Source organism: Schistocerca americana, chromosome 4 (genome assembly GCF_021461395.2).
Source record: "Schistocerca americana isolate TAMUIC-IGC-003095 chromosome 4, iqSchAmer2.1, whole genome shotgun sequence".
In the NCBI taxonomy this organism is placed as follows: domain Eukaryota; kingdom Metazoa; phylum Arthropoda; class Insecta; order Orthoptera; family Acrididae; genus Schistocerca; species Schistocerca americana.
In genome coordinates this window covers 775,804,746-775,818,840 of record NC_060122.1, presented here as the reverse complement: position 1 = coordinate 775,818,840, position 14,095 = coordinate 775,804,746, and the positions used below count along the sequence as shown (strand labels likewise).

At 41.2% G+C, this 14,095-nt stretch overlaps 1 protein-coding gene across 1 annotated transcript in view; it reads right to left on the bottom strand.

Annotated features, from left to right (window-relative positions):
• Positions 1 to 334: 334 nt before the first annotated feature.
• LOC124613233 (cilia- and flagella-associated protein 36) overlaps positions 335 to 14,095 on the bottom strand; it is a 148,926-nt gene continuing 135,165 nt past the window's right edge. The window contains exon 7 of the mRNA XM_047141907.1: positions 335 to 990. Coding sequence (XP_046997863.1) covers positions 655 to 990 — 336 coding nt within the window. The 3' untranslated portion in view covers positions 335 to 654. The remainder of the gene's footprint in view (positions 991 to 14,095) is intronic.

The window sequence follows — 14,095 nt, the reverse complement described above, 5'->3', positions numbered from 1 at the left end:
AATCTTTACAGAAGCTATCCTGCAAACCATGCGGAACTAGCACTCCTGAAAGAGAGGATATTGCGGAGACACAGCCTGGGGGATGTTTCTGAAAACATCCTCCAGGCTGTGGCTAAGCCATGTCTCCGCAATGTCCTTTCTTGTTTCTGGAAACATCCCCCAGGCTGTGGCTAAGCCGTGTCTTCACAACATCCTTTCTTTCAGGAGTGCTAGTTCTGCATGGTTCGCAGGAGAGTTTCTGTAAAGTTTGGAAGGTAGGAGACGAGGTACTGGAAGACGTTAAGCTGTGAGGACGGGGCGTGAGTCGTGCTTGGATAGCTCAGATGGTAGAGCACTTGCCCGCGAAAGGCAAGGTCCCGAGTTTGAGTCTCGGTCCAGCACACAGTTTTAATCTGCCAGGAAGTTTCTGACTATACAGATACCAGGGGCCATCAAGAGTAACTGACCCTGATAATGGTTTAAGTACAGATGTTTTTACTCAAATTTTGTTGCAGGAATAGCGATGGTACTTTATAAACACCTTGTATGTGATGCACGTCGCTGAAATCTGTATCTTAACATATGGCTGATGATGTTTCAAAGAATTAAACTTTTACGCATTTTGAAAGAAAGGGAGCCACTATTAGTGACTTAGGGCGGCAGCCGGACACGGCCCTACGGCGCGCCCACCACCTCGGACTTGAGCCGGCGCGCCAGCGCGCGGCGCACCTGCAAGTTGGCGCTGTCTGCGCCGCCGGCCTTGTCGGTGTCAGGCGCGCCGCTGGCGCCACCGGCGCTGGCGCCACCGGACGACAGCGCCGCCCTGGCGGCCCGCGCGGACCTTGGCCGCTCGGCGCTGCCGGCCGCGGCGGCGCGCAGCTTCTTCTCGCGCTCCTGCTTCTTGAGCAGCAGCAGCTTGTCCCGCTGCGCGCGCAGGTACTGCTGGCGGCGCGCCACCTCCTCCGCGTCCACTTCGTCCAGCGCCGGTGCAGACGGCTGCGGCGAGGGCTCCTGTGCGGCATCGTGCAGCGCGTTAAGCCGGGTTCACACAGGCAACAATAGTATCGCCACTGCTAATGGCGAACTACCGCTGCTTTGTAGTTGCATGTGAGAACTCCTAGTCTTTGGTGGCGCCATTTAAGAAGTGCAACATTTGTCACGCCACAAAAAGTTGAACTTGGTTCTACTTTGTTGCACCATTTTGCCTTCTCCACAATCGAATAACGTCATTCGATTGCTACCTCGCGGCTGGATTCAAACCTTTCTAGTGCGTATTCGTTCGCAGATGGTACTGTTGTTTGTGCGTTTGGTATTAATATGTCGAAAAAGTGGTCAACAGCGACAATTATGAGATTCTTGGAGGTGTATCAAGAACGAGATTGCCTTTGGAACCACAAAAGCGAATCATACAAAGACAGAAATTTGAGAGATGCTGCATTAATTGAAATAGTAAACAGTATGCGTGAATATGTACCTGGAACTGATGTAGCTACAACAAAAGGGGCTATGTTTTCTCATTTACCTTCAAATGAGACTTAAGGGCATCGTAAATAGCATCCAGCACTTCGCACAAGAATACTGAAATAGTATTATTCGGGACACGGTAGGTGTATTGGAGAGATGACATGGAATCACCACTCGCCAAGTATCGGAGAGTTACTTGAAGTTTCACACGAGCAGAGATTGCATCTCTCATGTGTGTATCCGATCTTTGAATAGAGCTTGATACACAGCTCAACAAGTACTCGAAATTCGTCTTCGACATCCGAAAATGGTTTACGAACGAATTTTTTTCTTCGAATGTTAATTCTTTTATGAGCGTATTTGTTGCTCCCATATAATTTCTACGCGATATCCACATACAGATCCATTTCGTTTCCGTTTCTTTGTTGTTAACTCTTCGCTCAGTTCTAATGCCACAATTTGCGCAACAACATTAACGCAGGCCCGAATCATTTCAGGTGAGACAGGTGACGCCATTTTGCAAACTGCGCAATTACGAAGAATTTGTGGCGTCCTGTGTGAACGGTAGCTCACAGCGCCACTCCAGAATGACTTGACTTGTGGCGATACTTTCGTTGCGTGTGTGAACCCGGCTTTAGCTCTGTTACCACGTAAGCATGCCAAAGTCATTCTTGTAACGACTAACGATAACCTCTGCAAATTAGATACTTGCCGCGCGGGATTAGCTGAGCGGTCTTAGGCGCTGCAGTCATGGACTGTGCGGCTGGTCCCGGCGGAGGTTCGAGTCCTCCCTCTGGCATGGGTGTGTGTGTGTGTTTGTCCTTAGGATAATTTAGGTTAAATAGTGTGTAAGCTTAGGGACTGATGACCTTAGCAGTTAAGTCCCATAAGATTTCACACACATTTGAACTTTTTTTTTTAATTAGATACTTATTACCACAGAATAAGGATACCCACGGGGTTAAGATGCTCAGACTTGATTCATTGGCGCCAACTTATATTGCCTAAGAACTCACGACACTATGGTATGGTGCAAGATTTGTTGTTAGCGCTCTGCAGATTTTTAATGCCCATTAGTACAGACAGACCCAGCCCAAATGTATTGTACACTTTGTAAACACCATTCATAGGCATCTTAACCATTTGCATTCAAGATCTGGAATGAACTTGACTTGTCTTAAGACTTTGAAGACCAAAACGCAGCCAGCCGCGGTGGCCAAGCGGTTCCAGGTACTTCAGTACGGAACCGCGCGACTGCTATGGTCGCAGATTCGAATCCTGCCTCGGGCATGGATGTGTGTGATGTCCTTAGGTTAGTTAGGTTTAAGTAGTTCTAAGTTATAGGTGACTGATGACCTCAGATGTTAAGTCCCATAGTGCTCAAACCCATTTGAACCATTTTTGAACAAAAACGAAAGGGCATTTCAATTGTTTTCAACAAGTGTATCAGACTCAGATGTCTGTATTGTTTATAAATATGGAATAAAGGGATATGCTCTGCTATTTTTAATGTTTTGTACTGTAACATATGTTTGACTCTCTATTACGCTGCTGCGGCAAATTGAATTGGCCTCCTACTGTGCCAAAGAGAAAGTATCATGAATAACTTCAAAACTAAAAGCAGACACGCAGTAATTTATTCCACACTGAAATACCTTAGGGGCAAAATTCTTCAATTTATACTTTGTGATACATTATTTCATTCCTGTTCATTCTTAGGGAAATTAAAATATTAACCATCTATAATTATTATCCACGTTATAGTACTAGCAGCACGGTCTCCCGTCCTTACTACATTAAATAAGCATAATAACTTTGGCTATCTGTATAATGGAATTCTGAGATATAAAAATAACCTGATGAGAATTGCTCGAAATGTACTACGCACATGACGGATTGATTGCCAGCACATTTCTCACACTACCGAACTTGTCTAACACTCGTCTCATAAATATGTGCCACGCAGTCACATAAATTATCCTGCAGTATTGATTGTCTGCCTTTTGCTCCTGTAAAGCGTTTAGATTTGCATCCATAACCGCAACAATTATTCATCATTGGTGCTGTTAATAAACAAGTGCGTAAAAACAGGACAAAGACGTATAATATTAAAGTTTCGCCCTTTGCGTAAAATCCAAACAAACAGCCTTACAAGAAAGCCACGTGACAATCCCAGTTTGTCTTTGGCGACAAGATGAACTGAAAGCCCACTGTTGTGCCAATGTTCTATGTGACTGCTTTGATGCAGCCCATCACCAATTCCTCTTCTGTTCCAACCTTTTCGACTCAGAGTAGCACTTGCACCCCACGTGCTAAATTCTATGCTGGATGTATTCCAATCTCTGTCATCCCATAGAGTTTGTACCCTAGACAGCTCCCTCTAGTGCCTTGGAATTTATTCCCTGATATGTTAACACGTCTCCTACCATCTTGTCCATTCTTCTTGTCAGTGTTTTCCATATATTTCTTTCCTCGTCGATTCTTCGCAGAACGTCTTCCTTTCTTACATTATCAGTCCACATAATTTTCAACATTCTTTTGTAGCACCAAATCTCAAATGCTTCGATTCTCTTCTTTTCGAGTTTTCCCACAATCCTTGTTTCACTATCATACAATGCTGTGGCCCATACATACATTCTCAGAATATTTTTCCTAAAACTAAGGCTTATGTTCGATACTAATAGACTTGTCTTGGCCATGATTGCTCTTTTTGTGGGTGCTAGTCTGCTTTTCATGTTCTCCTTGCTCCGTCTATCATGAGTTATTTTGCTGCCTAGGAAGCAGATTTCCTTAACTTCTTCTACTTGTTCATCCCCAATTTCGATGTTAATTTTCTTGCTAGTCCCATTTCTGCAATTTCTCATTACCTTTCTCGTTTTTTAATTTACTCTTAATCCATATTCTGTATTCATTCTGTTGTTCATTCCATTCTATGCATCCTGCAGTTCTCCGTCATTGCTCCTTCGACGAACACATTGAACAGCAAGGGCGAAAGACTACATCTCGGTCTTACATTCATTTCAATCCGAGCACTTCGTTTTTGACCTTCCAATCTTTCTAGTCCCTCGTAGATCTTTCTCTATAATTTACCCCAATTTTTCTCAGAATTTCGAACACCTTTCACCTTTTTATGATCTCGAACGCTGTTTCAAGGTCGACAAATTCTATGGGCGTGTCTTGATTTTTCTTCGGTCTTGCTTCCAGTATGAACCACAACGTCAGAACTGCCTCACTGGTGCCCTTACCTTTCCTCTAACAGATCCTCAATTTCCTTTTCTATTCTTCTGTGTATTATTTTTGTCAGCAACAACTTGAATTCATGAGCTTTAAGCTGAATATGTTATAATTCCCGCACTTGTCCCCTCTTGCTGTTTTCAGAATTGTGTGGATGATGTTTTTCTGAAAGTCTGATGGTATATCGCCAGTTTCATACATTCTACACACTATGATCAATAGTCGTTTTGTTGCCATTTTCCCAAGTGAGTTTATAAATATGAATGCGGATTTCGCAGCTGTGATTCATATTATGTAAACTAAAGGTGGATGGAGAGGAAGGAAACGTAAGTGAAGGACGGCATCTGCTTCAGCGCTTCGTGTGAAATCATCGGCGACGAGTAAAAAGTGTGTGCCGAACCAGGATCCGAACATGCGATCTTCTGTTTACTAGGTAGCTGCGTTAAACACTGCACCATCTAGATAAAATCTTTATTGTAATTGCGCGTACTCTCTCTGCTGGCCTCCCGCCCGATTTCAGTGCTAGGTGGGAATGTTCGCCGGCTGGTCCGCGTAATTACGCTAAATACTGTGTCCGGATGGCGCAGTGGTTAACTCAAATGCGTAATAAGCAGGAGAGCCTGGGTTCGAATCCCCGTCGAGCTTCACATTTTCACTTGTCACTGCTAATTCCACATAAAGTCCTGCAGCAACTGATTTCAATAATTCCTCCCCCATCCACCTTCAATTCATATAAGATTTTAGAAACGCTGATGGAATGTTACCTTTCACTTCTGCCTTATTTGATCTTCCAAAGCTCTTTTGGATTCTGACTCTAATAGTGGTTCCCTTATCCCTTACCTGTTGACTCCTGTCATCAGAGAAATCCTCCCCCTCATACGGGCCTTCAGTGTACTCTTTCCCTCTATTCCCTCTCTCCTCTGAATTTAACAGTTGAATTCCCAGTGCACTCTTAGTGTTACAAACATTGCTTTTAATTTTACAGAACGTTGTTTTAACTTTTACATATTTTGAGTCAGTCCTTCCGACAATCATTTATTTTTCGATTTCTTCACATTTTGCATGTAGCCATTTCGTCTTAGCTTCCCTACACTTCCCACTTATTTCATTCCTGAGTGACTTGTATTTCGTCGATCAACTCAATCATTTCTTCCGTTATACATGGTTTCTTCGCAGTTACTTTCCTTGTACCAATGTTCTTCTTTCCAAGTTCTGTGACTGCCCTTTTTATAAATGTCCGTTCCTCTTCAACTGAACTGCCTATTGAGTTACTCATTATCTATAGCCTTACAGAACTTGAAGTGTATCTCTTCGTTACTTAGTTCCTCCGTATCCCGTTTCTTTGCACACTGATTCTTCCGATTAGTCTCTTAAACTATGGCCTACTCTTCATCACTACCAGATTATGATCTGAGTTCATCTCTGCTCCTGGGTACGCCCTACAAACCTATGATTTCGAAATCCCTGACTGACCATGATGTAATCTAACTGGAATCTCCCTGTATCTCCTGGCTGTTTCCAGGTACGCCTCTTCCTCTTATGATTCTTGAACAAAGTATTCGCTTTACTACCTGATACTCGTATTTATTTTTTCAGAATTCAATTAATCTTTCTCCTCTCTCATTCCTACTACCAAGTACGTATTCCCCGTAACCCTTGCTTCTGTTTCTTCCCCTCCCACCACATTCTAGTCCCCCATGACTATTAGATTTTCATTTCCCTTTACTTAATGACTTACCCGTTCAATATGATTTTATACTTTCTCCATCTCTTCATATTCTGTTTGCGACGTCAGCATGAATACCTGAACTATTGTTCCCAGCGTTGATCTGGTGTCGAATTTGATGAGAACAACCCTGTCACTGAACTGTTCACATTAACTCACTCTTGCTCTATCTTCCTGTTCATAACGAATCCTACTGTTGTTATACAATTTTCGGCTGCTGTTGATATACCCTACATTCGCCTGACAGAAATCATTGACCTCTTTCCATTTCAATTCACTGATCCACACTACATCTAAATTGAGCCTTACCATATCCCTTTTCGGATTTTCGAACTTTTCTACGAAGTTCAAAGTTCCGACATTCCGTGCCCAGGATAGTAGAATTTTGCCCTCCTGCTGACTATTCCATCCTTTTCTTTTCTCACGGCCCAACCCACCTTCGTAATCTCCTCCTGCAGATTCGAATGGGGGAGTAATCTAGAATCTTTTTGGCAATGGAGACATCATTGTGAAATGTTTTCATTTGCAGACCACACGTCCTGTGGATGCACCATAAACGTCTCTAGTGCAGTGGTCTCCATACCATTTGCATCCTCAAGCTGTTGATCATTGCTGATTCATGCTCCTCTTAGAGGCAGTTTTCCACCCCCAGGAGCAAGAGAGTGGCCTGAACCTCTGTATATTCCTCCACGCTCTTTGACAAGGCCGTTGGCAGAACGATGGTGACTTCCTATGCCCAAATTCCTTGGCCTACATTGCTGATGATTTTTATTCAAAACTACCTCACAAACCCGGCATTGCCCGGGTATTCATATTGCTTATTTTGTATTAGAAATGGAAACAGAAAATCACTGTTTGTAGTGTAGTATCGAAAAAAACTTATGTCGGTATATTAGTGAAAACACCTTTCAAATTATGGAACAGTTGTGCAAAAAGTATGCACAACGCACAAATGCATAAGTACGGCTGCTTCGCCTGTCTACAGCGTGATTTTGTAAACATCTCTATGGCAACGCCCCCACATAGCTCTATTGATGGCTATTGTTTCCGCTTCGGGTTGAAAGCTGTAAAACGCGCTGCCAGGTGTCAGGGATTTCCTTAAGTTTGCTCGTCTGTAGGAGTGTCTTAGTAGTAAAGAATAAATGTATTAAAACTTCATTCATGATATGGCGCTTTTTCACGCATGTCAGTGTTTATGATGTCATATCTCTTGAATCATGTGTCGTACAGTCGTACATTTGCGTAGGTAGCATATGTGGATACTGTCTGCGAAATACGTTATGAACAGAGTTAGTAGCAAAGAAGAAACAAATTTAAACTTCAGACATGATGCGGCTTTTTATCTCAGTGTTTATGACGTCATGCGCACTGAACTTCACGTTGTACAATGAAATAATGTTAGAGGTACATTCTTTGTCATATGTGGATACTGTCTGTGAAATTTATTGCGAATGGCATTAATAACAAAGAAGTAATAAATTTAAACACAATACGTGATTCGACAGTTTTTCACGCATCTTATTGTTTTTGAAATCGCATCTGCTGAATTATGAAAGGAAGATGATTCTTATCACGACAGCAATTGTCGCCTGACAGTAAAGGTTATGCGTGTCAAGTTTGGTTGAAGTCGGTCTAGTTACGGTCAAGTGATTTAGGAGGAGTTGTGGGATATACATATACACACGCACACACACATACGTTTTATAACGTGTGTGTGTATGCATTTAAACAGTGGTGAAGTTCGAACGCAGGACCCAGGTGATATTGATCAGTAGACCACAGGTGCAGTTTTCCCCCTTTAACCCGTCCTCACGCTCGCCAATATTCTGCCTCATCGGCCTGGCTTCGGTGCCTTTAATATTCTTCTATTGAACCGTCAAATAACAGCATAAATTCTTCAATCTTAAATTAAAATAGAAACTAACTAAATCCTCTTTTATTAATAAAGTGTCCAATATCCTAATAACGGAATAAATCAAACATTTCTTGGAAAAATCTTTCTTTTTCCCTTTTTTAATGTTGTGGCTTCTGCCGGAATTACAGTTGTCCTATGGCACCGATGGATGAAGTAGTGAAGGCAGCAGAGGATCAAGTAGGTAAAAAGACGAGGGCTAGCAGAAATCCTCGGGTAACAGAAGGAATATTGAATTTAATTGATGAAAGGAGAAAATTTAAAAACGCAGTAAATGAAGCAGGCAAAAGCACTACAAACGTCTCAAAAATGAGATCGACAGGAAGTGCAAAATGGCTAAGCAGGGATGGCTAGAGGACAAATGTATGGATGTAGAGGCTTATCTCACTAGGGGTAAGATAGATACTGCCTACAGGAAAATTAAAGAGACCTTTGGAGAAAAGAGAGCCACTTGTAAAAATATCAAGAGCTCAGATGGAAACCCAGTTCTAAGCCAAGAAGGGAAAGCAGAAAGGTGGAAGGAGTATATAGAGGGTCTATACAAGGGCGATGTACTTGAGGACAATATTATGGAAATGGAAGAGGATGTAGATGAAGATGAAATGGTAGATACGATACTGCGTGAAGACTTCGACAGAGCTCTGAAAGACCTGAGTAGAAACAAGGTCCCGGGAGTAGACAACATTCCACTGGAACTACTGACGGCCTTGGGAGAGCCAGTCCTGACAAAACTCTACCATCTAGTGAGCAAGATGTACGAGACTGGCGAAATACCATCAAACTTCAAGAAGAATATAATAATTCCAATCCCAAAGAAAGCAGGTGTTGACAGATGTGAAAATTACCGAACTATCAGTTTCATAAATCACAGCTGCAAAATACTAAGGCGAATTCTTTACAGACGAATGCAAAAACTGATAGAAGCCGACCTCGGGGATAATCAGTTTGGATTCCGCAGAAATGTTGGAACACGTGAGGCAATACTGACCCTACGACTTAGCTTAGAAAATAGATTAAGGAAGGGAAAACCTACATTTCTAGCATTTGTAGACTTAGAGAAAGTTTTTGACAATGTTGACTGGAATACTCTCTTTCAAATTCTAAAGGTGGCAGGGGTAAAATACAGGGAGCGAAAGGCTATTTCCAATTTGTACAGAAACCAGATGGCAGTTATAAGAGTCGAGGGACATGAAAGGGAAGCAGCGGTTGGGAAGGGAGTGAGACAGGGTTGTAGCCTGTCCCCGATGTTATTCAATCTGTATATTGAGCAAGCAGTAAAGGAAACAAAAGAAAAATTCGGAGTAGGTATTAAAATCCATGGAGAAGAAATAAAAACTTTGAGCTTCGCCGATGACATTGTAATTCTGTCAGAGACAGCAAAGGACTTGGAAGAGCAGTTGAACGGAATGTACAGTGTCTTGAAAGGAGAATATAATATGAAAATCAACAAAAGCAAAACGAGGATAATGGAATGTAGTCGAATTAAGTGGGGTGATGCTGAGGGAATTAGATTAGGAAATGAGACACTTAACGTAGTAAACGAGTTTTGCTATTTGGGGAGCAAAATAACTGATGATGGTCGAAGTAGAGAGGATATAAAATGTAGACTGGCAATGGCAAGGAAAGCGTTTCTGAAGAAGAGAAATTTGTTAACATCGAGTAAAGATTTAAGTGTCAGGAAGTCGTTTCTGAAAGTATTTATATAGAGTGTAGCCATGTATGGAAGTGAAACATGGACAATAAATAGTTTAGACAAGAAGAGAATAGAAGCTTTCGAAATGTGGTGCTACAGAAGAATGCTGAATATTAGATGGGTAGATCACATAACTAATGAGGAGGTATTGAATGGAATTGGGGAGAAGAGGAGTTTGTGGAACAACTTGACAAGAAGGGACCGGTTGGTAGGACATGTTCTGAGGCATCAAGGGATCACAAATTTAGCATTGTAGAGCTGCGGGGAGGGTAAAAATCGTACAGGGAGACCAAGAGATGAATACACTAAGCAGATTGAGAAGGATGTAGGTTGCAGTAAGTACAGGGAAATGAAGAAGCTTGCACAGGATAGAGTAGCATGGAGAGCTGCATCAAACCAGTCTCAGGACTGAAGACAACAACAACAACATGGAACCGAAACTTAACAACAAAACCAATTCTTTTGCCAAATTAATTATGATGATGCAAACTTCGTAGCAACTCTATTAACTAAAGTGGCCAACCAAAAATTACTTCTTCTTCTTCTTTACGATAAGGTGTAAAGTAAAAAAATTTGAAACAAAGCTTTATATTTTGGACTCCTTGAAGGACTATGGTTCTCTTCCCCCATGGACCTTGGACCTTGGACCATGAACCATGGACCTTGCCGTTGGTGGGGAGGCTTGCATGCTTCAGTGATACAGATAGCCATACCGTAGGTGGAACCACAACAGAGGGGTATCTGTTGAGAGGCCAGACAAACGTGTGGTTCCTGAAGAGGGGCAGCGGCCTTTTCAGTAGTTGCAGGGGCAACAGTCTGGATGATTGACTGATCTGGTCTTGTAACATTAACCAAAACGGCCTTGCTATGCTGGTACTGCGAACGTCTGAAAGCATGGGGAAACTATAGCCGTAATGTTTCTCGGGGGCATGCAGCTTTACTGTATGGTTAAATGATGATGACGTCCTGTTGGGTAAAATATTCCGGCGGTAAAATAGTCCCCCATTCGCATCTCCGGACTGGAACTACTGAGAAGGACGTTGTTATCAGGGAAAGAAAACTGGCGCTCTACAGGTCGAGCATGGACTGTCAGATCCCTTAATCGGGCAGATAGGTTAGAAAATTTAAAAAGGGAAATGGATAGGTTAAAGTTAGATATAGTGGGAGTTAGTGAAGTTCGGTAGCAGGAGGAACAATACTTCTGGTCAGGTGAGTACAGGGTTATAAATACAAAATCAAATAGGGGCAATGCAAGAGTAGGTTTAATAATGAATAAAAAAATAGGAGTGCAGTTAATCTACTACTAATAGCATCGTGAACGCATTATTCTGGCCAAGATAGATACGAAGCCCATGCCTACCAAAGTAGTACATGTTTATATGCACAACTAGCTCCGCAGATGACGAAGAGATTGATGTAATATATGATGATATAAAAGAAATTATTCAGATAGTGAAGGGAGACGAAAATTTAACAGTCATGGGTGACTGGAATTCGACAGTGGGAACAGGAAGAGAAGGAAACGCAGTAGGTGAATATGGAATGGGGGTAAGGAATGAAAAAGGAAGCCGCCTGGTAGAATTTTGCCCAGAGCGTAACTTAATCATAGCTAACCCTTGGTTCAAGAATCATGAAAGAAGGTTGTATACATGAAAGAAACCTGGAGATACTGGAAGGTTTCAGATATGTTATATAATGGTAAGACAGAGATTTATTAACCAAGTTTTAATTTGTAAGACATTTTCAGGGGCAGATGTGGACTCTGACCACAATCTATTGGTTATGAAGTGTAGATTAAAACTGAAGAAACTGCAAAAAGGTGGGAATTTAAGGAGATGGGACCTGGATAAACTGACTAAACCAGAGGTTCTAGAGTGTTTCAGGGAGAGCATTAGGGAACGATTGACAAGAATGGGGGAAAGAAATACAGTAGAAGAAGAATGGGTAGCTTTGGAAGATGAAATAGTAAAGGCAGCTGAGGATAAAGTAGGTAAAAAGACGAGGGCTAATAGAAATCCTTGGGTAACAGAAGAGATATTGAATTTAATTAATGAAAGGAGAAAATACAAATATGCAGTAAATGAAGCAGGCAAAAAGGAATACAAACATCTCAAAAATGAGATTGACAGATAATGCAAAATGGCTAAGCAGGAATGGCTAGAGGACAAATGTAAGAATGTAGAGGCATATATCACTAGGGGTAAGATAGATACTGCCTACAGGAAAATTAAGAGACCTTTGGAGAAAAGAGAACCACTTCCATGAATATCAAGAGCTCAGATGGAAACGCAGTTCTAAGCAAAGAAGGGAAAGCAGAAAGGTGGAAGGAGTATATAGAGGGTTTATACAAGGGCGTTGTTCTTGAGGACAATATTATGGAAATGGAAGAGGATGTGGATGAAGATGAAATGGAGATATGATACTGCGAGAAGAGTTTGACAGAGCACTGAAAGACCTAAGTCGAAACAAGGCCCCAGGAGTAGACAACATGCCATTAGAACTACTGATAACCTTGGGAGAGCCAGCTCTGACAAAACTCTACCATCTGGTGAGCATGATGTATGAGACAGGCGAAATACCCTCAGACTTCAAGAAGAATATAACAATTCCAATCCCAAAGAAAGCAAGTGTTGACAGGTGTGTAAATTACCAAACTATCATTTTCATGTCATGGCTGCAAAATACTAACACGAATTCTTTACAGACGAATGGAAAAACTTCCTATTTTTCGACAGATTTAAAGATTCTTCTACCTCTGCATGTGAAACAATTACTTCATCATTTACTCGCATACTGATATTGGATCTCTCTTAGTTTGCTGGTGACTTTTTACCTTTATACAACTTTGCTAAGTATTTAACCCATGATTCCTAATTTACATCGTTCACTTTCAAAATTTCGTATAACTAACTCTTTCCTCTGCTGTAATCTCATTCGCCAAATTTGTTTCTGCAACCCACAAAAGTTATGATCTAAATTTTTAGAAAAGGTTTCCCAGTGTTCCTGTTTAAAACGATTCACTAGCGATTTTGTCTCATTATGAGTTTTTTTTTTTTTAATCTTCATAAGACTCTTATGTTTTGTGTGTTTCATATTACAAGTAGTTACACCTCTTTTTTTTACAAATTTCTTTAACATTTTAGCAAAATCATGGTGTTCCGTTTGTTTTCCTCTCTTTCCTTCTAATACTTGTACCCACGGCTTCTTGAGCTGCTGCATCAGCACTTTCTTTAATTTTCTCCCAGGCTGATCTACATTATCCTCTCCTTAACGGGTTCTCTTTTATTTTCGCTGACAATCGCATAAAATTTTCGTAAATTCATTCCATAATGACTCAATATTAAATTTTTCTTTTTACAAGGATGGTGCTTTAGCAATTTTGTGCCTTCCAACATGCAATCAGATTTTTGCCAAGAGCTGCCTGTGATGACTCCGTACGTTGGCAGAGTTTTAAGTCCTAAAATCTAGCACTGGCTGAGGATGGATATTACTGTTTGTAAAAATGTAATCTATTGTAGTTTCATGACATCTTGTGTTCCGAAAAGTGTATTTATACTGTTCTTTGTGGTCATAGAAGGAATTATTTATTCCATTTTTAAGTAGTTTTATTTTCGAGACGAGTAAGAAATTATCTGAAGAGGCATGTGGTCCTCTGAAGATCCTTATGTCTTGCACTAAAGACCAGGTCTTATTATTTGAAATTATGTAGTCTATAATTGTGGGAGAGCCTCTAATTGGCCAGTTATATTTGTGCATCTGTTTATGCCTGAAGACTGTGTTTGTTATACTTACCTCATTATTCAATGAGATCGCCTTCTACCTATATCCATTATTATATTACGTTTTCCCCTCCTGAATCAACGATATTAACTACATGGGTGTTACCCACCCTTGTATTTAAATCTCCTGCTATTATCAAGCAATCTTTCTGTTTATGTTAAATAGGGTTCTTTGCAAGGTATCATAGAACTCTTCAGAGTTAATCATCCCATCCTTCTACTGGGAAGTACAATTACCGATGGATAACCTGTTGATGCCATTATTCTGACCACAATTCACTGATGACGGTGTGATAGTGTACTTTGTT